The 26218-nt window shown below is 40.2% G+C and overlaps 7 protein-coding genes across 7 annotated transcripts; 3 read left to right on the top strand and 4 right to left on the bottom strand.

The window, feature by feature from the left end:
* Positions 1-183: 183 nt before the first annotated feature.
* On the bottom strand, positions 184-2252 carry SS1G_08750 (hypothetical protein; the record flags this gene model as incomplete). The annotated part of the gene is made up of 5 exons (XM_001589936.1): positions 184-398; positions 492-969; positions 1052-1225; positions 1286-1339; positions 1401-2252. The coding sequence occupies 5 exons, from the start codon at positions 2250-2252 to the stop codon at positions 184-186; spliced, it is 1773 nt and encodes a 590-aa protein (XP_001589986.1).
* A 2895-nt stretch (positions 2253-5147) lies between these two features.
* On the top strand, positions 5148-7181 carry SS1G_08749 (predicted protein; the record flags this gene model as incomplete). Its single annotated transcript, XM_001589935.1, has 5 exons — positions 5148-5164; positions 5690-5709; positions 6303-6360; positions 6759-6820; positions 6988-7181. The coding sequence occupies 5 exons, from the start codon at positions 5148-5150 to the stop codon at positions 7179-7181; spliced, it is 351 nt and encodes a 116-aa protein (XP_001589985.1).
* Positions 7182-7786: 605 nt separating this feature from the next.
* Positions 7787-8575, top strand: SS1G_08748 (predicted protein; the record flags this gene model as incomplete). Its single annotated transcript, XM_001589934.1, has 2 exons — positions 7787-7953; positions 8386-8575. The coding sequence occupies 2 exons, from the start codon at positions 7787-7789 to the stop codon at positions 8573-8575; spliced, it is 357 nt and encodes a 118-aa protein (XP_001589984.1).
* Positions 8576-11906: 3331 nt separating this feature from the next.
* On the bottom strand, positions 11907-16317 carry SS1G_08747 (hypothetical protein; the record flags this gene model as incomplete). The annotated part of the gene is made up of 7 exons (XM_001589933.1): positions 11907-12701; positions 12760-13385; positions 13448-13557; positions 13606-13797; positions 14397-14687; positions 15167-16147; positions 16217-16317. 7 exons carry the CDS (start codon positions 16315-16317, stop codon positions 11907-11909), a joined length of 3096 nt encoding a protein of 1031 aa, XP_001589983.1.
* Positions 16318-18345: 2028 nt separating this feature from the next.
* On the bottom strand, positions 18346-18924 carry SS1G_08746 (predicted protein; the record flags this gene model as incomplete). Its single annotated transcript, XM_001589932.1, has 2 exons — positions 18346-18496; positions 18866-18924. The coding sequence occupies 2 exons, from the start codon at positions 18922-18924 to the stop codon at positions 18346-18348; spliced, it is 210 nt and encodes a 69-aa protein (XP_001589982.1).
* Positions 18925-20167: 1243 nt separating this feature from the next.
* Positions 20168-20899, top strand: SS1G_08745 (predicted protein; the record flags this gene model as incomplete). Its single annotated transcript, XM_001589931.1, has 2 exons — positions 20168-20215; positions 20300-20899. The coding sequence occupies 2 exons, from the start codon at positions 20168-20170 to the stop codon at positions 20897-20899; spliced, it is 648 nt and encodes a 215-aa protein (XP_001589981.1).
* A 2129-nt stretch (positions 20900-23028) lies between these two features.
* On the bottom strand, positions 23029-25776 carry SS1G_08744 (hypothetical protein; the record flags this gene model as incomplete). Its single annotated transcript, XM_001589930.1, has 3 exons — positions 23029-23340; positions 23426-25389; positions 25521-25776. 3 exons carry the CDS (start codon positions 25774-25776, stop codon positions 23029-23031), a joined length of 2532 nt encoding a protein of 843 aa, XP_001589980.1.
* Between the last annotated feature and the right edge of the window lie 442 nt (positions 25777-26218).

Here is a 26218-nt window from a genome sequence, read left to right as displayed (position 1 = left end):
TTGACTAAATCCTCCATTGGTTGATAATAAAAATGAAAAGAGAAAGAGATATGAAAAGGGAAATGGGAAATATAAATATAGGTGAAAAGGAAATAAAAAGAAAATAAGAAATGGAAAACGACAAACAAAAATGAGTGTGCGGATAGAGAGATGAGAGAAAAGAGATCTATCAATCATCGAGTCTCATGATGATTGATGAGTGAGGAATAGATTGATGCGTTCAATAAAAATACATCTCGCTTTTTTGGGTGGGATATTCGTGTTCGGTGTTGTGCTGTGTTGTGTGATAATGGTGATGATGATGATAATGATAATAAAAGAATGTAAAACCGCCGTTCGTCCTTTCATTTCCGTATTTTCGTCTTGTGTGCTCATTTTCATCTCGACATCTCTCGTAACTTTGTACGTAGGTTATATGTAAGTTCTTCTTCCATCTCCTCACGCCTTTCCTTTTCCTTCTGACCTCACCATGATAGATTAATACAACCTACCACGAAAAGCCAAATCCCCTCTTACATTCCTAGCATGCGGATCCTGATAATCCGTCGCGATATCATCTGAGAAATTCGAATAGGTAGAAGCCGTAGAATCAGTAGTCCCAGAACTAAAACTACTATTCACACTCATACTTCCACTCGTGTGACTTCGCATACTGCCATCGGAATCGTACATCGTTGCATCGCTGTATGATGCACCATCAGTATCCATCAAGCCATGACAACTTCGCATGTTTGGCGAGACGTATCGACTGGCATTGGAACCAGTACTTGCATGACTATTCCTGGAAGAACGACTTCGAGGACTGATGTTTCGATCTTTTCCTCGTCCTTTAATTCCCTTGTTGCTGTTCTTGTAGAGGTTGAAGAAGTATGACCAAAATTCTTTGTTGGCTTCGATGTCGATTTCACCGTTGATGAGTTGGGATTGAAGTCTTTCGAGGGTCTGACGATGAAATTTGTTGTGGTGGGACTGAAAAGAAAATGTTAGTTCTTACTCTATGTGAACAGAACATTGATGGAAAAGTAAAAAGAAAGTTAAAGTGGTAACGTACCTTGAGGTTACCCCTTTGTGTGAATCTTTTCCCACATCCATCGAGTTTGCATGAAAAGGGTTTGATGCCCGTATGAACGATTCTATGAGCATCTAAATTGCTTCGTTGTCCGAAACGTTTTCCGCATATCTCACAAGGGTAGCGTCGTATACCACGGTGACGATCTAGGTGGATCTGAGAAGATTTTTGATTAGCATAAAATTTGATGGAGTATGAAAGGTGAAGAGCTCTTACATTGAGATTGCCTTGTTGTGTGAATCTTCGCTTGCATTGAACATATCCACATACCTGAGTACACTCTGTTAGTTCAAAAGATCCGTTAAACGCGTGATGGAGTTTGATTACTTACATATGGTGTCTCACCGGTATGTTTACGGACATGAATTTCCAACTGTGCTTTCTGTAAAAATCTCGACATGCAGCCTTCAAAGGTGCATCGAAACCTTTTCTTTGGTACTTTGGAGCGTCCTGATTCATCATGGACCTTAACAGATGTGAGAATTTGCTTTTCTTCCTCATATGCAGAGATGTAGTCGTGATTATAGAGTGTGTGGGGTGAACCTACCACAGATGTACTTTCAGAAACAGAGGGTGATGGTGATTTTGATGTTCTTGCCTTGTCTTGAATGATCTTCATAAGTCGATCTACTGCTGTGGTTCCGATATGTGCCTCATTAGAGCCGGTAAGGGGAGGAGGATTTATGGTTTTGTTAGGCCGTGATGCTTTCGGGGTTTTCTCTGGCTGACATCTTGTAGTTTTCTTCCATGAAGGTTCTGGTTTAATCTGAGGACTTTGGCTTGGAGATGTGCTTTCAATGAATCCTTGGCGATGGCTTTCGTCAAAGATTACCTCTTTTGGCGAATGAGAAAAGGATTGTATCATAGGAGGAAGAGATCGTGGCTGAATATAATTGGCTCCATAAGTGGTAATGAGATTGGTTGAACTTCCGTTGGTATAAGATGTGAAACCGTATGCATTTTGTGAAATTTGTTGATGACCATTCATGATGAAAGAGCTACCGGAGAAAGAGTCCATTGGCATGATAGGAGGGGCGATGATTGTTCTTCCTAAACCTGCCGAGCTAGTTGTCTGGGGGTCAAGAGACTGGACCATGCCTGATGCATCCATATAGCAAAATGGAATGTGGGAATCCTCACTCCAGCGCCAGGTAGTGCCTAGTGTATGTGGTACCATTACCATTTTGCCGGTTTGCCTTGAGTATTACAAGAATTCGGGTTGCTGAGAGTGAAAAGATGAAACTGAAGTTGATGCTTTGCTTGGTTGATTCAAACGTTGGAGAGTAACGTGAGATTATTGAGACAAATATGCACTGAGATCAATCGAAGAGATTGAAGCCGTTGAACTAGAGTATGTATTCAAGAAGAGAATATGTTCAGTACTTGTATGTGCGCGAGGTCTTTGGGTTGTTTGAAAGTAAATACGTTTTATGATGATGATCTGGATGAGTCTTTTCCAACCTTAAATATAATGGAGGAAGATTGATTCATATAGACTTGTTCCCCACTACTAGTAGAACTGCCGGTAGGTCAGGTTGTACAGAGCGATAGCAACACTTCTAACTATACCAATAAAGTGACGTTGACCGGGGAGGCAACAATAGTGAAACAAAAACAGACAAGGCTGGCAATCCACTAGTATCATCACCGTCTACTGCTGAAATGTTCCCCATAGAAGAGAGATATCCCAAAAAGGGTGAATGCACTGGCAAGGGTCCGTACCAGAACCAGCCCAAGGCTGCAAGTTGGAAGACATTGTAGATATAGTGATAGCCAATCGGAAGCCAATATGGGCACCCATCCAAGAAGGGTGCCAGCACGTCAGAATTCGAGGCAACATTGGCTACCTTGCGAACCTACTGCAATGTGGCGCTGAGGCTTCTGATGAAAGGGATCTGCTACCAGTATCTTTCGAAAGAGGTCAAAGACCCCATGGTTCAAGGATCTTGCGAGGCACCGAGCAGATCTCAAGGGAGTGAAGACACAAGAGCTGGGATGAATCCATGTACAGACGGGAAGGATAAGGCCTGGAGATCTCGTGGGGGGGTGTGAACCTGACCTTGCTTAAAGTGGCTTAATGAACCGAACTTTTTGGGCCACATTTTGAGGGTATGAATTATGACGAAACGCCCATTACTTTGGCTGGGTCAGATCTGGCTCAGCCTAGAGTCCGATCGGCTCATATTATCGGATCGGTATGCATATTTAATCCCGGAGCAAGTAGATTTTTTCTAGCTAGCGGGAAATGCGAAATACAGACATATCAGATTGTGATAAAAAGTGTGATAAATTAGCGGAGCCCGGAAAGCTCGCCGCGAAGCCAAGTTGGATCCGTGCATGCATGGTGACTTAATTTGGAATAGTGGAGCAAACAGTAGCAAACGATCGAGACAATTGTTGATTTCAAGATCATAAAGAGGGGCATTTTGTTCGAATCTAAACAGCCTTATATGTGTGGTTGAGCAAACTGCACACAACATACGCCCATCTAGACGGTAAATCTTGCGCTGGGTCAGAGCAAAAGATTTGTGATATGCCATGGGGGAGAAGATAACGAGCCAATACAATATGCAATGCTAAGCCCGGGGCGGACGGCTTGATCCCGTGGAAATGGTTCTTGTACGGATATGGCCGTGTCAGATTACTGACTTGTGTTGCATTTCATAAACCCTTGTCGAGGGCTGAAAGCCTTGCAAAATCTCTCCAATGGTTGGAGTTAAAGCGTGAAAGCTACGCAGGACGCTGCTTCCGGACCAAAATAGTGACAAACCAGTACGAATTTAGGTTTCCCAATCTATCCGAGTTTAGATATGATGCTGAAGAATGGCAAACAGGAGAAATTCGCGACGCATGGTCGTGAGTTGGTGATTGCCACAACTTGTGGCGAATGTATAAAAACATAACGATAAAAATGTAGAAATGCAGAAACAAGCTTTTAGCGTGGTTTATCATTCTGATTCACACATTCGCACCTCAGCCAGTCTTGGGTGCGTGTGCATTGACATTAGTAACAAACACAAATATTGAATCTCATATGGGGGAAGGGAGAGATTCGTGAGACGCCAACTTTACCCACTCCGCGTGAGATTGGTTGCGAAATGCTGGGCGAATCTCATCAAACATCTCTATTGCCGGGGCTCGATATCTGTCCCATACTACGAGTGTAGTGCAAGTGACGTTCTCACGATGTTACCCATCTAATGAACTATGTCACATAGTGCTTATTTATCCCAGGCCTCATTAGACCCGGTACTTTGGGTTGGGATCAATCGTCCAGTACCTGGGAATTCAACCCAATAAGTCTAACCTTGCGAGAATTATGGGGTGGAATTTGAAGCTTTCATGAAAATGGATGTATATTTGAGTGGGCCGATCCGCTTTCAGTGAGTACGAGTGCTGACACGATAATGTTAACTAGAGCTATCTGTTGGGTCTGAATGAATGGAGTAATGAAGGCAGGGTTAAATTAGATGTCGAAATATACAGATAGACGTCGAGCACGGTAGGATTTTGATATATTTTTGCCAAGGTTGAGTATTCGTTGCTCACTGAATATGGCTGTCGCGTGAAATCAGGCAAAGGATTGTAGATTTTGTAGATCTTACCTTATCTGTTACCATGTTTGCCGGTGGATATTTTCGTCCCTGGCAAGTTCACGGACGGCTAGCTGCATGTTCCCATCAATCCTTTTGATTCTTTGCAATGGGTGGCTATCCACGGGGGGCGTTTCATTCGTTTGTAAGGAAAGCGAATGAGTCTGATGATCTTGAAACCGACCAGAAGCTGATCAATGAATTCAAACGTCAAATTGTAAAATACCGATTGTAGAAGGTCCTCCGAATACTGAGATGGTTAAATATAGATTAATAAGGATCAAATTACAACTTTCGTTAAGAAATACGGAAAATGGAAATTTGTGGAGTATTTTCTTACCGGTTCGGAACGGGGGCGGAAGGGATAAGAAGTTGGGAGGGATTAAAGGGTTAGAAGCGCGCAATACCATACCCCGCAACAAATTGGTATTTGGATTAATATAAATGAATGTATTTAAAGTAGTTGTGGCTGTAAGTGGTAAAGTATGTCGAGGATAGAGTAGTAAGTAATAGAATAAGTTGCGTCTACAATTCTGCTTCTCGCTCTATCTTATCTTCTGTCGTACAGAGAGAGGTACGTAAGACTACCTTAATACCGATAAAAGTGTCTGTGCGAAAATGAGATATATCCCTAGGTAGGTAGTTCTTTCTATTCGTCTAGATCATCTACTCTGTCTGTACTAGTTCTGTTCATCATCTCCTGTCAGAGTAGACGAACTCGAATCGAAACATACCTAATTCATCCCAATCATTAAAATCTTATTTGCATCAACAATCTCAATTACTTGCATTATCAAGGATTAACAAGGGGTATAAACCCGATGTGAACCGATATATTCATTGTTTGGGTAGAGGATTATGAGTGTTTGTTTATTTTATACATGTATTCATTTATATACAATCACATATAAAATCACAATACAAAATCATATATAGGATCACAATATAGTGTCACACACCAACTCACATACCATACGTCCATCACACATCTCGGCACTGCTAATTCCTTCCGACCCCCTTAACATAGCCAACCTACCTACCTTATCGGTACGTAACTAGCAAGAACACTTCCCTCTCCCTTGTCTATTTTAAAGTACTAAGGAGTTCTAACCTTCTCGTGAGTCTCATCCGGTATCAAATCATCCCTAAATTTTTGCACAGACTCCCGAATTCTCCATTTGGTGCCGAATCAAAAACAGGAAAAGATGTTTGTCACGCCTAAAACTTTCACTACTAGTTCTCCGTAACCTTACTTCGCAAGTTACACCAAAAACCTGAAGGCTCCCTGGTCCATAAAGGCTTTCGCACAGACGTTCCCCCTCATTATTCTCAACATCACAATCGTATCCCAACATCAAATAGTTTTCTTACGTCGACATCTCAAGGTCTGTGCGGTTGCATAATTCTCCCAATTGAAACCCTTCCAAGTTCCCAAACATCTGATTGCCATCCATGCAAATATCGCCATCAAACAACCCATTTCATCTCACATGCTCATCTCGGTGTAATCAACCTCTCTTGTTGTGATGCACGAACCCTTAGGGCGTGAGCATCACATTCACAGATATGGTCTCGAGAGTGATCTCATCGTGCGACAAGTCTCCTTGGATAACTTCACCGCGGGGATACTGATAATGTAGCCATCGATTTTGCTCCAAGCTCAGATTTCCAGTTTGTTCAAAAAGCAAGTGCAGCTAGGTAAGTGGTCAACAAGCCACCTTTTGCCACAAAAAAGGAATCAGTTGTTCTATAGTATAGGCAGAGGCGGGTCAAACAAAAGTTCATGAGGCAGGGCAGTATCATCTTCTACCAAGACCGGTTTAGTTGCTCTTCGTTGGTGCTAACAGGTTCGTCTCTACTCTCCATCTCTGACTGGTTGATTATGAGACAGGGCGGATTCTCCATCCAAAAATTTCAGGGTTGGGGAAGAGACAGCACAGGGGTTATTGAGCGCTAGGTCGCTCCGGATCTACCATACAAAATTTTATTTCTCGCTTCTATTTTCATGAACTTTTTGACTCCGTACTGATGCATGTTGTGATTTAAATGACGGGTCTCCTGCATGCATCAGCTAAAGTAAGGTTCGAATTTGATAGAGCTTCTCAAAATCTGCACGTTTGGACATTTCAATCTCAATTCGCAAACTTCAACCCTTTCGGTTCGTCTTAAATATCTCACTGCAGAAACGTGGCTAGAACGCGATCCGTGACGATCCCATTGCATCATCTTGGAGATTATCTGAATTCCAACTTGTCACTCACACTTTGTTGATATGGCTCTTACGTTGGACACACAAACTGATTAGATTTTGCCGATTTTTCCAAGGAGAAAAGGCACAGGACAGTCCCCAGCAAAATATATCTCTTGGCCTTGGAGATGATCCTTTGCGAGCTGGAGAATCCTTGAATTTTCTTACTCGCGCAAGCCATAGTGGTCGCGCTAAAAGAACAAAGTACATGGCAGTATCTAACGTCGGCGAAGTATTCTGGCTTTGCTTTCAGTCTTTCGCCCAGGAATAATCCATTATGCTGGATATCGCGGAAAACGCGGTCGGTGTTCCAGACCATCCCACGTCTTACATTATATGAAGAGATAAAAATGTATGGGGCAGTTTTATACTGGCCAGTCTTTGTTTTCACTTCACTGTGCTCTGTTTCGTAAAAGGACCCTTAAAATAGTGGACAAAATGTTACTCCTCAAGTGAGAAGTTGGAACATATCCATCATGTATATTCCTTCCATGTTTTAAATGTTACCAGTCTTTCAATCCAATCGCATTCACCGACGTTATAAGTCATTGCTGAAAAACTGGAGATAACCTTGCTTCACATCTCTCCCACTCCCATTCTGTTTTTCGTCTAGCCATTAACTCCGATCACCCAGAACCGGACAATAAACCTTAGTCGGTATTGTTATCGTACCATTTTCGGATCGCATCGAAGAATTTTAATATCTCTTCCGTAAGAGGGGTCCACTTGCTTGCGTTAATCAAAGTCTATTGCACAAAACTTTGCCATGAACAGGAAACAGAATACCAGCTTATTTCACCGAACTCTTTATAAGCATCAGTATAAGCATAAAGCAAGAATTGCCCCATCGTCCTCTGATATCCATTAACCCAAGAAATGAAATGGGAAAGAGCCGAAACTCTAGACTTTTGTGGCCGTCAAAGCGCGCCAACGGAACCGCTGTCATTTATTGAGTTTCAACGTTTTAAGCCAAATGAGGCTTTAGCGGGTACTTCGGATTATTCCATTCATCCTAGACATTTCACTCCACTCCGCCTTTATGGGTGGGTCCGCATTCTCCACTATCTACTCTACGGAGTACTCAGGCGGGTTTTTGGTGAGTGATGAATTCTTGCTTCACCAAGGTGGAATTTCGATATAAATTCATTTTCAAAGGTTGGAAGCTCAAAACTAAATGAGCCTGCTAAGGATTCATTTCAAAATTCGCTATATTTCTATTGATTTTAATTTAAATATTATTGGAAACTTGAAATTCGAATCTCCGAAATATCATAGCATAGCAGTCTTGTTCAAGGTCGCCGGCATTTGCCTTTGCTATCACAACCGTTCACAAAGACCCGCCTGAGTAGTTCGCCGGTACGCAAATGCCCCTCTCTACTTCCTCGACAATTCTTTCTTCCCTTCACCACAGACCCCCATTCTATAGCATCTCATGTACTCTCCCCATTCATATTTCTTCTGTTACATTGATAAAGATTCTCGCCCGGGAGAAATACACTTCGTCTAATTACCAAAACAACATCTTATCCTCATCCAACTTTATCAAAAGACCAAGAGCGAGCAAGAACTTGCATGAATTCTCCATATAATCAAGTTCCCAGACTAACCATGCCAGATGGCGCATCTAAGTGGGGAGTCACACGATTCAAACCTTGCACAGCATGAATTCTACTCTAATATTCTCCATCCTTGTTCCCTCCAAGCTGCACGTCCGGCAGTTGCTGCACATCGTCGATGAGGAACATGATGAATTTCTCAGCAATGGAGCTTATTAGCTTCTTCACCGCGGCTTGAAGGTGTCTGTCATTGTCAATGCTACTTACGCATCCTTGTAGCTTGCTATGTATACAAATTGTCAGCTCGTCACATTCGCAAGTCCTTCCAAATAAGGCACGCGGGATATCTTACCTCAATATACTTCAGACGGTATCAAGGCGTTTATTTGGAATCGAGTCTTGGAGAGCGGAAACAAGGGACGGCACGAGATGTCAGAGCGTGTCTTGCGTACTGTTGCTGTGTTTTCTTCTATGTTGAGAGTTTAAACGAATTTTTGAAATATTGCTTCGCACACATATTCCTCATTCTCTAGTTCTCCATCTCATTGTTTTCAAGTGGAATCTAGTACCTACGGAAATAATGAGATTTCATTGGAATTGGAACTTGCTTTCACATGCATGTAGTATAACTCTCTAGTCTTACAAATACATCATCTTCCTGTTTCAACCAATATGCTTCTTCCATAAGCCCCCTTTCATACTAAACATCTCTATGTGGCGATATGTAAGATCTTACTTGCTAGTTTCATACTTCTTCCTCCCATGAATATCTTCTCCCTTTCAAGTCACCGTCACAGTCATAGTCACAGTCACATCGCGCAAGTCTAAAATCCAGGTTGGGATTTTCATAGCCATGCCACGCCATACCATGCCATGCCATACCACGCCACCAATCCATCCATCCATCTATCAACCCATCAGCCCCTTCCGCGTGGCAAACCCATTACGAATACCCTCTCCTATAGAGTTTCACTAACTTACTAACTTCTAAATGGACTCCTCATCCCTTCTTTGTGGCGTGATAGTAGGTTTTTCCCAGGCTATGCAGTGTATCCTTTCTTTGCGGGAAATGAAGCAAGTAGCTCATCTTTATGCATCTATTTAAATATGGTGATTTGTATGAATAATGAAATTCCTTGCTTCTCTTATTCCTAATTTTCATAATATCTGTACTCGGAAATATGATTATAGTAAGTTGAGTATTCTGATGTATTAGATGAGATGATAGATGTGTATTTTGTATTTTGTATTTTGTATTTTGTATTTTGTATTTTGTATTTTGTATTTTGTATTTTGTATTTTGTATTTTGTATTTTGTATTTTGTATTTTGTATTTTGTATTTTGTATTTTGTATTTTGTATTTTGTATTTTGTATTTTGTATTTTGTATTTTGTATTTTGTATTTTGTATTTTGTATTCGCTCGTCATCTCTTATAGATTGTTTACTGGATTCTCTGGTAGGGATACAGGTATACCACTGTTGGTAATTATGAGAGATTCTATTTATAGGGAAAGTGCTTACGAGCAAGACTCGTAAGACTCTTGAGTTATGGGACTGATTAGTGTATTTAAATTCGCTGGGAAAATAGTGTTTTAATATCCTGAGTCAATAATTAATCAATAATATCATATAATATTAATTATCAAATATTAAACATTTAATTTCAATTAATATCTTCTTTTAGAAATATTATAATCTTGAGATATTCTTATAGTTAAATTGATAAATAAATCTAAAAAGAGTCTTTATTATTTAATTATATATAATTTATTTTAATATAATTTATTTTAATATAATTTATTTTAATATAATTTATTTTAATATAATTTATTTTAATATAATTTATTTTAATATAATTTATTTTAATATAATTTATTTTAATATAATTTATTTTAATATAATTTATTTTAATATAATTTATTTTAATATAATTTATTTTAATATAATTTATTTTAATATAATTTATTTTAATATATACTTCTTCTCTATTGTGATCAAAAGAGTGTTTATAGACCAGCAATTGTATTTAACTTAGAATCTACAGGTGAAGAGCACCTGTAGATGGGGATAGCTACTCTATATACACACAAATGAATGGCCTAGCCGCAATGGCTAGGCAAAAAGAAGTCATATTTATCCCTCCAATGATCTTACTTTACCGATAACCATTGATACCTAGTACTTGTCCGGATCTGATCCTCAGGCCACCTAAATCGTATACTAATCCCGAGTAATCGTATCATGTGTGGACATGGTTAATGTACCTGAGGTTTCTTATATAATAAGGGTGGGAGGAAAGCAGGGTTTCCGTCACACCCATCCTCATCATCTTTATAATTATTATAAATAAAAGAAATGATCTTACAATATATATATATATATATATAAATACTAGATAATTAAACTTTTATTTATTCAATAGTTTATTACTTTGAGTTGTTTTATTATATTTTGTTTTATTTCAATAATATAATAGTATTTTAAATTGAGGTGACTTTACCTAGGTATATTAGATTATATATAATTATTTTTATATTATTTAGTGTTACGTCGGACAGTAACATAGGTCACGTTCTTGATCATATGATCAAGAAACCGACAAATCGAGATCGGTTTTGCGGTGATCGAATTGTCGGGTTTGTAGCCATCGGTTTTTAACGAGGCACGAAGGTCTATATAATCAAGATGGATTTCCTTTGTATAGAGCTTCGTGCTCAAGATCAATCATTTAGTATACTCTACTATTAGTTACGAATTGCATTATTGTCATTACTTTAAGTCCCTGCTTGACGCCTAGTTATAAACCACCTCGAGAGCCTAGAGCACTTCCACGTGACCTAGACGGCAAACCTCGTAACATTTAGATTATTTAATATAGAATATAGTATTATATAATCTGAACTTATTTCATCTCATTTTATTTATATTATCATATCAATAGAATATTATAAAAAATAATAATTCAACAATTAATTTAAATTAAATAATAAACTCTAGAAGTCTATACAAGCACCTGGTATTAATATTAAAATGAATTACTACCTCCTTAGACTATTATATATATATATATCTACAAAAGTTGTTATAATCTTGTGAATTTCAAAGATGCTATAATGTAAGTCTATATTTGAAGAATTGTGCTTGCAAGAGCATAGTATATACTCTTATAACTATTCTACTGAAGTCAAGGGAATAGTTTTATAGATATGGATATGGATATTGATATTTGTATTATCCAGCTGTATTAAGATCTTACTTTATTTTAGAACTCTCGTTTTATTGAATTTCCTATAGCTATATCTATATGAGTATAAAAAAGAATAGATATGATCTTAGATAAATGCAGAGTAGGAATTCACGAAGAAGATCCAAGTCTCTATTCGGAACACCTCAAAATCCTATTTCATCATTCCTTCCCAGACCATCTCTCACTTCCCCTCATTCAGGCACTTCACTACCAATCCCCGCCCAAAAATCACATCTTGCACCCCTTCCACCTTCCCAATTATAAGCATTCACAATCGCCAAATCAGCTTTCACACCCGATCCCGTATTTTCCGTTACATTAAATTTAACCCCTCCATCCGCACTAGTCCATAAAACCTTTGTAGCTTCTCCTCCCGTCATATTTAACCTTAGCATCTGATATGCTTCATGTCCACTCGTCTTCCATTGTGGCCATTTCCCCGTGCCAGCTGCAGATATATCATCACCTGTTTGCGTACCGTTTCCAAGGGTTGTAATTGATGTTATGACATCTTGAGGTAGTGTAGGATCATCATGTACAATAAATCTACCCCAGATTTTCTGTACCGCTGTCCGGAATCCAGGTGATAGAGTTCCGTATCCAAGATATGTTCGGTTTACGGCGTAGTAAGCATCTAAGTCATTTCCATGCTGGGATGGTGGGACACTATACTCATATTTCCAACTTTGATGAAAAGCGGAAGCTGTCCAGTAGGAAGGGCAGACAAAGGTAGTTTCGGCATAAAGATTGTTGGCACGTTGTTGCTGGCCAATTGCGAAGACGGATTGATTAAGGGCTGTGGGACCTCTGTTGCCCGCTGACGCGAAAAGAGGACCTGGTACTGTTGGAGGAATGAAGTACTTTTGGTAGAGGCGGTCCAGAGTAGAATTGGACATCAAGGGAAAGAGGGATTGTGTGAATGTATTGAAGGCGGTCGTTGTGTTGATGTGTTGTGGAACAAACCCAGGGGCTTCATTAGCATTGTTCTGAGGATTATTAGCTGCCTAGGTTCTTTTTGTGGGTTTGCAAAAAGGGGGTACGTACGCCAGACAACATTCTCACACCATTCACCTCACCAGCTAATAATTGCTCGGATGGCCTTTTGACCAAAAATTCCCCATCCGTTACGGGTAAGAAAGCCCATTGGCCATAATTACCATTTGCAGAAACATATGCACTAGCATTTTGCAATGCAAACGTATCCGTACCCACTAAACAATCGAATACGCTCCCATTTCCACTTCTACATCCTACCGCATCCCCAAATTTTTCATAGCTCTCTTCTGGTTTCAATCCATCGTAATCATACTGCATCGGTAGATAAGGACTCGCCACAATTCCGTTGTTAAACAAACTCGTACCTAAGCTCCCCCCAAAGGCCATAGTTTGTAACATCACACCACCCCCTCCTGCAGATTCACCAGCAATAGTAACTCGAGAAGGGTCACCCCCAAATTTGGAAATGTGAGATTGAACCCATTGAAATGAAAAATTCATATCATAGAGACCTGCGTTTGGGACACCACCTGAACGGACGAGGTCAGATGATGAGAGGAAACCAAAGGCACCCAGGCGGTACTGAATAGCTACTAGAATGAAGGCATTGGAGTTGGTGTTGGCTAATTCCGAAAAATCATTGTTACCAGAGCCAGTGCCATAGCCTCCACCGTCTAAAAAGAGTTAACTTATACCACCGGAAGCGTAAGATACAGGCAAATAAACAGAGACGTACGGATCCAGACCATTACTGGGAGGTTTGTTGCATTTGGTGAGGCCCAAACGCTTAAGAATAAACAATCTTCATTTCCAAGACCTGACCTCGTAAAGTTATAGTTTGCGGGCCTTGGATTGTTAGAGTACTAAACATTAAGGATATTGAAAAATACTTACATAGGAGCATCAGCACTTTGCGGGCAGTGAGGAGGATATGACTTCGCCTGTACTGTTGAAGATCTGTTCACTGCTGGAGGTTGTGGCTTCTGCCAACGAAGTTTGCCCACTGGAGGTGCCGCATATCGAATTCTGGCTTCATAAGATTTCTGCTTTTGGAGGCGACTGGGCTTATCTATATTTGTACGTACCCTTTGAATATGTTAAGTTGGGATGTAGCATTGTAATATCCTTGATATACACTATATCCGAGATCAACTGTCGGAGAGGAAGTACTGGTACTTTGGCGCTCGTCAAATCGCGATCTTTTGCTTTCCACTGGTGAGCATGATACTGCTGTTGCCGAAAGTAGCAGAACGAAATGAGAAAGCAGCAACATCATCACAAACTGATCTCCACCTATGATTTTTGTAAACCTAGAATGAGATGGTACAGTTATGTCTGCACAAAAGAATTGGATCCATCAAGGTATCTTATAGCTGTTTGTTCTTTGGTAAAGCCGCAGTTCCGATGTCTGATCCACATCATCACCTTGAAACAGCAAAATTCAAGATGCACGGGAACCTGAGGATTATCTTGATCATTGCGAATCAAAGACTTTGTATAGTATTGAAGATCACGGAAAATATCTTCTACTAAATAGACTTTCGGGTTGGTATGTACCGACGCATATCAAGAGCTGCAAAGCTACTGCAGGTCTCATGGTGATGCGGGGTAGATGAATGCCGCAATGATGTACACTTGCATTAGTAATGTGATGAGAGTCATGCCCATCAATAAACCTTACATACGAGTACAATAGAGAAAAGTAATGTCTCAAGTTCATCAATGTCTGTTCTGTATCTTTGGAGTTGCGCATCCGTATTTTGATCATCATCATCCTCGGCCAGTTTATGACACACACACGCCTATGACTCTTGTGTCCTCTGCAAGTGTGAAGCATATCACTAATGGCATAATGACATGGTCCATTTTCATCAAACATCCTTTTACCCCTTCGAACAATTAACTCTGCAAGGCTCAAATGAAAATACTTGCGAGACTCCTCCGCAAGTACGGGATCTTGAGTTGGGCTGAGAGAGCTGTAATGATAAGAAAGATTGATATTGATATTGATAGAACGGATCAGTGATTGCATCTCTGAAACAACAGCAATTGGAAAGATTGAACACGAAGAATTAGTAGAATTTCTTTCTTGAGAACAAATTAATGAAAGCAAAATACTTGAGTGAAGGATCCGATGGTTAGCAGCATCTGCTCAAGCTATCACGTGATACTATCTCGCGCTTCTCCACCCTACGCGCGTCATGTCCTCAACCTCTTTACATTTCCGAATAACTTCCACTTAAATTCCAAAAACGGCTTGAATTTCAAGGCAACAGTGAAATATGACTGCCGGTGATGGCACATCACAGAAAGCACGTTTTGGCAAATATTGAAGTCGAAATAATCGCAAGTCCACAACATTGGTCATGGCCATGGCCGAGTCCAATGGACCCTATGCCTTCAGCGAAATAATTCCTAAGGTTCATTTCCGTCCTTGAACATGTGAGTAAGTTACCAAGTAAGACTATTTTGACCAAATCTAGTGATTAAAAGATAAAACAGCGATGATGGAAACACATCAACATTCAGCATTCCAGCTCCATTTTCCACCAGAATCCCCCAGATGTATTCCCTGAAAATGACTGGAAAAGCTGGTGTCTCCCAATATCTGGCTTTGACGCCTTTTTCATTTGCCATGGCGATTTGAGTCTTGATTTTGTTCAGTTGTTTGGAACTGAATTTCCAAAGCCATATTTTGCCTAGAGTACTCATTGGAGTGCTTGCATAATACGAATTTGAGCTATCATATTTAGAGTTTGATATGTCCTCTAGGGGGGCATCATAAAAAACATCGCGGTAGGTCGTGTTTGAAACCAAAAGATCAAAAGACACCTTTCCTGTGGCGACGACAATTATTGGGCGCCAGCTAATTTCACCCGTGGACTTGCTCCAATGGGTGAGCCAACCTCTCGAGCGAAGAGCTTCGAGCTCCTGGTTTGCGGAATACCATAGATCAGCCCCGCCAGACTTGAAGTCAAGAAGCAAGGTTAAGGTCGTAGTAGGACTCGACTGGAATACGCCGTTGGGATTATTGTATCCTCCTTCTAATGCCGGGGAATCATTGTTTTGATTTTCAAGTATTGTAACGAGAGGTCTGATGTACAAATTCTGAAGCGTGCGGTCTTCTTTAAGTGATTTCAAAGAATGGCTAACCAACACATCGGCATTGCCAGCTTTGTTGTTTAACCATATATCTGCTTCTGTTCCTGTACAACCAGCTGCGAGAGCTTCGAAAAGTGGAACGTATCGCCAGTAGTCATTATGAGAATGGCATGCCATCGGCATAATATTCTTTGTGAAGTTTGGCTTCCAGGGTGAAAGCAGAGTGGCTGAATCGCTGGGTTTTCGCCATTGTTCAACTACAGAGTTTATTCCACTGGATGACATGCGAGGCTTGTGGCGACGAGGGAGGGTCATTAGAAGTGTAAGCCAAATCCTAAGGTTTGGGTCAGTTCAAGCTTTCAATATGGTCACCAAAAGAAACAAAATGGGTCATAGTACTAACAACGCTGCGATGATGCCGAGAACGGATAGAAGAAAACATATCCAAACACCACGTCTCCAGAGAAATCTCTTCTTTCTTTGACATGGGAGTCCATTGACCATTTTATGATGGAGAGGTAGACAACGCCTACTCCTATCGATGCTGTCGCCCATATCGCCGATGCTGTCTTCGGAAGGAGTATAGCTGTCCCTGGATACTCTTCTCAATACTTGAAGTGATGGGCTTTTTAGGAGGCTATGTGTATTGCTAATGAGATTATACATGATAGGTATTGAACTTGCTGCTGCCGGGTTTGTATACAACAGAACTGAAAAGCAATTCCTGATGGAAAACCTCGATATAATAAGACAAGCAACTTATGGAGTAAAGTAGGCTATGCCGAGGTCGATTTGTCCTTCTTTTAACCTTCACGGAGGCTTCATGATAAGATACATGGCCGCCAAAAGTCTTAATTAGACTTCGTATTGTCGTCGTCATGCAATTCCAACTGTGTGCAGGCCTGCACTCGTATCTCGTCTTAGTTCAAGTACGCGATGTTTCTTGAAACAGGCAGACATAATAGATCTTCGAGCTCATTCCACAGGAGCGGATGCTTGAAGGTCATCAGATTTGGTACTTTGTGGAGAGCCTCTCAAGCATGATTTCTCGATGGTTCCCAAAGCAGCTTGATAGAGGGTCTCTTATTCACCAAGAATGCACGACAGTATCATGCTTTATTTTGGATCACCCACAGTTGGTGGACACCATCACGCCAGCACTTGAATTTACGGGATATTGACTTAAGATTTACTCAAATTACACCGTTATAGAACAAGAAATTTATGATGACAGCCACAGGACTGGCTCTGAAACTTGCTTACCGAAGTAACGTTTAACCTTTTTTACTTCAAGAATGCCTGTTGGGGGAAGCTATGCTTTATTCCCATAGCCCAGAATCATCTGGTGTTGGTATTTTGCGGCGTAAAAATGAGCTAGTCACTAGGAGGTACTTAAAACAGAGCCTAGCGGTGGGGGAAGTAGAAAAAGGTACGCTAGGGCACCGGGTGTGGCTCTGGTTCCAAAAGTTTGTATTCGTCAAAAGAGAGGTCAGCTCTTTAGCCAGTGGTGGACCCAAACTAGGCACCGAAATACAATTTATTTCGATACGGTATAATCTTACAGTAAGAAATAATATCAGAGTTGAAATTCGCTAAGATGTTTCCGTATGCATGAGCCTATCAGACGTCCATCGCTTGTTTCTGAGCATGGTTCTAATACAGGGGATTAGATGGCGTGCATGCTGCATAACTCAAATCAACTCGGCAAGCAATGTGCGTTTTAATTTCTATATGATAGCCTTTCTATAAACTTAAACTTTATATTCACAAAACTGGGGCTATGGATGAAAGTTCGTCCGATCATACTTCATGTAATAATCACATCAGCCCGTTTTTATTCGAGGAAGACAAAGCAGAAGCTGACAAAGAATGGAGGCTTCAAGTAAGAAGCTTAAACTTTTGCATGACAGTGTCTACCGATTTCTCGAAAGCAATAGGTTCTATAGGTCAAGTTGTCTACCTATGTTCTCCGTCTCGCAATAAGACATTAGACTCCAGCGCAAAAATCCGTCCACCATGGGCCATGCCTTACTATAAATCTCTCCACATCAGCCTATGAGGTTGATACCTGCCTTTTTGAGTCCTCAGGAACTTCCAAACCCTCACTCACGACATAGGTTTAGTAGAATAACCTTTGAGAAGGTGGAGAGACCTGAATGGATAGTAGCCACTTAGCTTGTCATAAACGCAAGATCTAGGATCATATTTGCCAGTTAATCCTTTTCTAGAAATCATCGCGAACATCCTGCATTAATACGATATTATGCGGGATGTTTTATTGTACCTATACCTGGATCTGGGGCCGGGTGGGTCTTTGTTCATACACCTGCAAGTTAAGTGATGTAAATAATTGCCTGAGCCATCTTCCATTCGTAATGCTGTGGTTGCTATTAATCGCGCAGATACGTGTTCCATGCTACATGTCTTCTCCTAGAGCTCTAACTGCCCGGCTAAGTTCGGATTATGGTTGCCTAAATTCAGATGCCGAGGAATTTGGGGAAAAACAATTCGAGGCCCACTCTGAAAAACGAATTAGTAATCAGTTTCTGCGGGCAGCCCGTTGTAAAGTGGATCAGATTTGCTAATTCCACACTTCGGCATCATTGCCGGATCGTCCTGAACGGGAGATGAGCACGCTCCGCTTTGAGCACAGTGAACAGCCCTATTTACCGTATCTTGCTGCCTAGAAAGTATGTTAAGGCTAGCTGAGATGGGATATTTATTACGAAAAATCTTAAGATCACAGCGGTGACGCTTTTATAGCGAGGTAAACCCATGAATATAAGACCAAGGTTATTCCGGCTATATTGTAGCTCTATATCACACAAACATCTTCGATTCTTAACTATTTATTCTCGATATCTTTTAGACATTCAGGAATTCATTGAAACCTCCCTGTTACTCTTTCAATTTTGTGTAGGCTCGATAATTATGCACTTCATTTATCTTCCCACTTTTTGAAGCATAGCTCGTCCTGCTGGCCTGTCAACTACAGAATGAAATAACCCTCTAGTCCTTCGGAGAGAAGACATCATCACCAACGGTAGCCTACTTATCTTCATCACCGACGATACTAGCAACAACCAGAAATGTGATATCTACAGGACGCATGACGGTCTAGACATTACCATCACGGGTAGCACTGCAATGATCGAAATGCGATGTTCTCAAGCGCAATAGTGGCTATGTATCGCGCTGGGGAAGTGGATAGACTCCTATTGCCGATCATAAGGATATCCATAGCACTTTACATTCGTATGCAGTAATTCCAACCTTGAGTCTGATGTTAATACCAAACTGATCATTCACAGGGGCTATACAATTGCACTGAACCCATTTTGCTTGTATCTCCGCTGACCGAGACGGAAATCCCGTCATTATCGACCCCGGGTAAAGGCTATCACTCACTCTAACCTATCAATTTAAAGTTAGATTCGATCATGGAGCAAGAATGTGGCTAAAGAATGAAGTAATAAGTCATATCAAATGTATGTTTTCTTTTCAACCCCAATTCAGTGTACAAAATGTAAGTGGTGCCTCATAGTTGAAATCCATAACAAGTACTCGGATGCAAGTCATACTCCAAGTATTAATGCCTGAAAAGCTTACTTGATGGAAATTACGGATTCAGAGCTAAATGAGAGTAAATTTTATGATTCTACAAATAAGAATACGGAAGCTTGAACTTGGTATGTTGGGAATGATGTAATTTCTTACCACGATTTCCCGGCAAGAATTGAGTAGACTTATTTATGAATATATGAGTAAGAATCTGGAGCTATGTATTCAAAGGTATCTTGCAGGATCCCATTGTAGACTTTTCCTAGCTTTTTATTGATTTCTGGGGCTTTTGCTGCTTTTTCTTGCTATTCGGTTGCCAGTTTGTTGGCTTGTTGGCTGTATTTTGCCTAGATGCTCAGTTACACTTTGTTATTTAAACTTGAAAGGTACTACAGTCTCGAAAGCATTTGATGACTACAACTATTGATAACGATGATTCTAAACAATAAGATTCCCACAAAAACCCCCGATTTAAGCGAAAATCAAATGATTACCAGATCAATGAACCCCAAAATTAGACATAAATTCGGCCTCCTAATTTAGTAAGATGTGTCCCAACATTGCTGTGCCATAATTTTGCTTAATTTCTATCTTTACGCATTTTATGCAAAATCAATTTCCTTATTACCTCACTTACCCCTCATTGATTACATAACAAGCCGTGACTTCAATTAGACGTTACATACGATGACATCAACGCATCTAATAATCCTTAGAACTGTATACATAATTAACAAGCAAAGCACACTAACAGCAACCTTCAAGAAAAAATCCTCAAAAAAAAATCATCAAAATGAGTGAAAATATCCTCACATTTTGCACGGCAGAAATATCACCCGAAGTACCCAATCCTTCTTCTTCTTCTTCTCGCCTCCTCAAAACACACTACTAGTCGTATAGTATAGTATAATAATCCCATACCTAGGTAATAACGCACTTCATCCACCTCTCTCAACGCACAGAAGAAAGTTCCAAAATCTGGTCTGTCGTACGAACACCGCATGATGATCAAACACGCATTGAAAAACCCACACACACACGTATTCGACCTTTCCAAACGGGGTTTCTTAACGCTCCGCTATCGGCTCTTACAGAATTTGTAAGAAGCGCGCCTCAAAGTACTTCGTATCCGTTTAGTAGGAATACGTTTGCGGTGTTGGATGAGCGGAGTGTGGGTGAGGAGACGGTGGTTTTGTGGACGGGGGTTGAGAGGGTGGGGGGGGAGGTGAGGGAGCGTGGAGAGGAGGGAGGAGGTGGGGATGGGGAAGGGAATGGGGATGCGGAAAGGGATGGGGATAAGAGGGTCATAAGTGTGGAGTGGAGGAATTTTAGGGTCGAGTTTTGTAAGGCGTGTTGGGTGGTGGGTATTTTGGTGCGTAGGCCGGGGTTGTTTGTTGAGATTGTGGAGAAAGGGCAAGGAGCGCAGGTGGATGGGGGGGGTATATTGAGGGTGGATGCTCCGATGAAGGAGGGGGATTTGGAGGAGGAGGGGGAGGAGGATTTTACTGATGAGGAGGAGGATTGAGGGAGTTGGTTTGGTATGGATTTGAGTTGAAAGATTACAGTCCATAACTTATGGATTGCATGTTACAGTCGACATTCTCAGCTATTATCGACGAAATCACGACACGTGATTGTATATTGTATGCAGTAGTAACGATCTTCGTTCTTCTCACCATATTCATCTTATTCATAATATGTACTCTACCAAGTCCAGAATAATCAAAATTTCTTAAACGGACATCGAAATAACAAATAAACAAACATACACGTTATATTATAATATTTCTACCAAGTTATTTCCCGGCATTTGGTTACCGACTCTATCTGATTAATAGGTAGATTTTGATACATCCATCCAATTCACATATCACTTCCAGAGAATTCCAAGGTTGTTGAGGAGGTATGAATAGATAGATGATCAAAACTTTGGATTAGATAAGACGATCTAATCCAATCCAATCTCGACCTTTATGTGAATAATACCTTTATATCTATTCCGCATAGGACGAATTTCTAAGAGTATACATATTTAATACAATAATCACCGATATCCCATATCTAAACAAACACCACAAACCCTATTTCTAACCATCTAATCATCTAATTAAAAGTTAAAACCTACATACCCCCCGACCCCCCTTTCACTCAATTCAATACCTCTTCAAATTAAACTAATAATTTCCATACTCGTTGATTCATTACACACTATTAAAAACATTCTACATAGAGTTTACTTTTATATAATTATCGAAAATTATTTTAATTCAACCCCCCATCTTCAAATTCTATTAAATGTAACGATTCTGTACTGAAGGCAGCAGCTGCATAAGGTTTCGTTGGGTTGGTAGTTATGGGTTAAGGCTTTATCACTGGTATTCACTTGGAAGTGAAGTCGTTACTAGATCAAGTAGAATGTAGATAAACTAATTGATAACTAAGTTGAGCATAAAGCTTCTAAATTATAAAATTATCTTAACTATATACTTCTAAATATTATTGGATAGCCTGGATAAACTAGTCTATCTGGGCTATTTTCTAGACTGGATAGACTAGGCTATCCAGTCTATCCATCACATGATCTTTTAAAGGCCTCAGGACACTAATCCTAGGACGATTCTTATCCTAGGATAATATAGCTTCTAGGATAATTGTCCTAGGACAAATATTATCCTAGGACACTTGTCCTAAGCCTACATAGTTGCCTAATCGTTTTGTCCTAGGATTCCTTATCGATAAGGGCCCCCCCGGAAACAGCGGCCCAAACCTCCGTACTTGCTTTTATTGTGTTATAATAGTCGTGATTCGTGACATTAAAAAAAAAAAATAGTATTTATTATTAAATATATTATATTAAATCAATGTTTTATAATTATAAGTCTAGTACCCCTTTTCTGGGCCACCTTTAATATAGGTCATTATTTTATATCAAAAATAATGATTTTGATTTATTGTGACGGGAAAGTCGTTGTTACGAGGTTTGCCGTCTAGATCACGTGGAAGTGCTCTAGGCTCTCGAGATGGTTTATAACTAGGCGTCAAGCAGGGACTTAAGTAATGAAAATAATGGTATGCTATTCGTAACTAATAGTAGAGTGTACTAAATGATTGATCTTGAGCACGAAGCTCTATACAAAGGAAATCCATCTTGATTATATAGACCTTCGTGTTCTGGCTCTAGAGGCTCTAACTAGATTGATTAGAGCCGGTCACATGATAGCTCTGATCCTGTGATTAGTCATGTGATACGGAAATATGTTACCCGTCGTAACATTTTAATTCTTAATTAATTTACATAATTTGATTTTATATAATATCTATAAATCTTTGATAGAATTATTAATAAACTTTAAATTTGATATATTAATTTAATTATTTTTCTTATATCATATCAATCTTTTATATAAAAAATTAAAAATTAAAAACTTCAAAGATTCTCAATTTTGATATAATTTTTTTTTCACTTGATACATAATAAGTAGATTCTAGAACTCTTATATACACACAATCTATCTAAATCATACCCCTCAAAGTCATAAATTCATGTCTCTACTCAATCACTTCATCCCTTTTCTCTTTTTTTATTTTCTACTTCCATCCCCTCCCCCCCCATCTTCACCTAACTAAATCCCAATCAACTCAAAACCCTCTACATCACAATTCATCCTTCTTAAGAGCATCTTCATCCTTCTCAGGAACCTGTTCATCATCCTTCTCAGGAGCCTGTCCCTCCGCCTCAAAAGCACCCTCACTCAAATCCGGCATACTCATAATCTTAACCACCAAACTAGTCCAACCGGTAAAATGTTGAGTTCTCTGTCCCACTCCCGTTTCCGGATTATATTGTTCCCATGCAAAGCCTGTTTCTTGAAAACTGTCATAGACCGTCTTGATTAAATTTAATCTGAGTCTGGTGTAGAGATCTTTGGATTTTTCTTGATGAGGACCGGGGATTTCTGCGTATTTCTGTGGGTTGGTTAGAATTATTGATTAGGATAGAGGTTGACGAGAATAAAGGAGCGGAAGGGGGATCAAGAGATAGAAAACTTACAAGAAGTTGAGAAACCGCCAAATAATTCATATTCATCCAAATAGGACCCCTCCAATAATTTTCATCAGTTCCATAAAACTTATCTTTCTTACTCAAAGACCTAATTCCAAATTCACTCCACAATTCCTCTTCATCCCCAAGTAAATTAAGAATATGACCTAATTTATCACTATCCTTATCAAGAAGACCTGTTAAGAATGGGAAGAGGGAAACATATCCCTTGTGACAAACCAATTCATGTTCTTCATAATCATTAATTGTAGCATCGCAGTAACATTTCTCCTTCTCGCTCCAATGTAAATCGTCGATGTTGCGTTGAATAGCTATTTCGATAGTAGATAATTCGGCAACATCATCGGCCATACCAAGGAGACTGGCGATATTTTTAAGAGATTTGGTCATCATACCCATCCAAGACATTAAATCGACATGAAGTTCTCCTGGATGAGGTGGTTGAGGACGAGGATAATCATCGAGACCACTAGTGAGGATATGTTGTGGTGTTCGGCCCCTCCACCTGAAACCTTCCTTGGTACTAAATGCATCACGATCATAAGATTTCAAATCTCCGGATTGAGTTTTGCGGAACCATTGGTAATGCTTCTTGAGTTTAGGATAAAGCTCATTGAGGTATTGAAGACCAGCTTCTGGCTTTTGTAAAAAGGCCGAGTAGATTGATGGTTCTTGGGCGAGTTTCTCTTTCGCTAATGGCGATGTACCATTTAATGCACCAAGCTTGCTAATAAAAGCATCCACAATGAAGAATAGTGTAGGTGGGTTGGCGTAGTGAGGATACTGTGTTTGAAATTCTGGTGGAACCTTGCTACGAGCTTCAGCACCAAGAATTTGTTCTCTACCAATCCATCCATCTTCATCCATAAGATTAAACCAGCTTTTAACAATTTCGAGAGTAAGATCAATATCCCAATCAGCAATAGGAAGAAGATGGAATCCTTCATCCCAGAGGAATCCTCTTGGGAAAAATGGTCGAGATGGAACTGTAGTGAAAAGTTCTGATGGACCTTCAAGTTTTTCTTGTCTTCGTCCTCTTGCCTCTGCAGCTTCTTCCCAAAATCCTTCGTTATTTTCCTCATATTCCTCAGCATATGAACGATCAACAACCGAATCACCATGGAAATATCCAAGACCACCAATCAAGTTTGAGAACATATGACTTGAAAATCTTTGCAGACTTTCAATATCAAAAGGAGGTTGCAAATCAAATGTAGAGATAAATCTTTCAAAGAAGGATTTATTGTTATCTCCAATCAATTGAGAGATTTCTTGGCTGGAAAGTCCTTTAGGTGCTGATGCGCTGTTGAAGATGATGTCGAATTCGAAATCTCCCTCGAAGACTTTTTGAACCAAGTGCAAGTTTCCTTCATCTGGTGCATGCTTAATGGTGTAGATCTGGTATGGAGGAGGAGGATTTTCCTCTCCATATCTTTCAATATATTCATCGATTTGCTCCTTCAACTTGCCAAACAAATGAGGTTTAGCAGCCCACAATAACTTTTCGTCAAGTGTGAGGGAGTTAACAATAGTCCTATCCAAAGGCTTCTCTTTATATGAAGGATGTTCAGAAGCAGGGTGAAAACCTCGGCCAGTTGTCACGGTGACCTTATATTCGCCCAATCCATCAGATTCCCCATTGAAATTGACTTCTCCGGCAAATCCAAGATCATCATCCTCATTTGCAACTGTGAGACTGCCAAGTCCTTCAAGAGAAGCATAGAAGATAATCGTTGTCTGCAAATCTGCTGGCGAGCCATCCCTAACTTTACCCCTCACTCGCGTAGCCCAGTTTCCACCATGTTTACCACCAGGGGATTTGATGAAGAAGGTTGTGATATCAATACCATTGCTCTCATCATGCATAGTTTGCTTCCCACCAGTTCGAGCATCAAATTCCTCCCAACCATAACCTCTCATGCCATCACCTTGCTCGCAAGTGTGTCTAAAGTCTATAGATTATAGAGTTAGCTATGATCCACCGATTTCAACATTTGCCATTATAGTAATTAGCATCAGCATAAGCTCCGCACCACGACCTCCCAAAACAACCCATAGCTATCCCATAAAAAAGAGAACTTACTATTCTGAACATCCACAAAATTATTAACCTTCGCCCACATCAAACCACCGGTGAAACTCTTCGGTATCCTAGGCCTAACACCAAAATAAAGATTCGGTTTATACGGACCCCACATCAACGTGCTATTCTGAGCTCTCGCAATTTCCGTCGTAACAATTCCTACATCTTGAGTCTCAGCCGCGTGTGCAGGATTGCCAAACAGCGAAAGTGCTGCTACCAGAGCCGCAACGGGCAGACGCAAATGGAGGCGCGTCATGTTTCCCCAGTTTGTGAAGAAGAAAAGTTAAGCTCCAGAGTTTCAATCTGAAAACTTAACATATGGGAAAAGAAAAGGAAAGAGTTTATGAGGGGAAATCGGTGGAATCTCTCCTCAAAGAACACCGTTGCGGATTTGTGGATAGATTGCGTTGCGATCAGCCTGTAGCGCAAGGCTTCAGGGAAGGCTGCAGGGGAAGCATCAAGAATCTAAATCATTATTGGTCAAATTTACAGAGCACGGTTAGAAACACGGGCCGAGAGTAACGGATAAATTGAATTATGTTTCCGGCAATCGGGAAAATGTTCCTGGGTATTTATCCTCTTCCTAATGGAGAATGGCTAAAAAAAAAATGTTAATAAATAAGGAAGATAACCCTCCGGATATCGTGTGGTCAGGTAGGATGTCAATATGACAATTCGCCAACAGCAATCCACCAATC

Source organism: Sclerotinia sclerotiorum, genomic scaffold (assembly GCF_000146945.2).
Source record: "Sclerotinia sclerotiorum 1980 UF-70 scaffold_12 genomic scaffold, whole genome shotgun sequence".
Lineage (NCBI taxonomy): Eukaryota > Fungi > Ascomycota > Leotiomycetes > Helotiales > Sclerotiniaceae > Sclerotinia > Sclerotinia sclerotiorum.
Note: the sequence above shows the minus strand (reverse complement) of the source record. Positions and strands in the feature narration are given on the sequence as shown.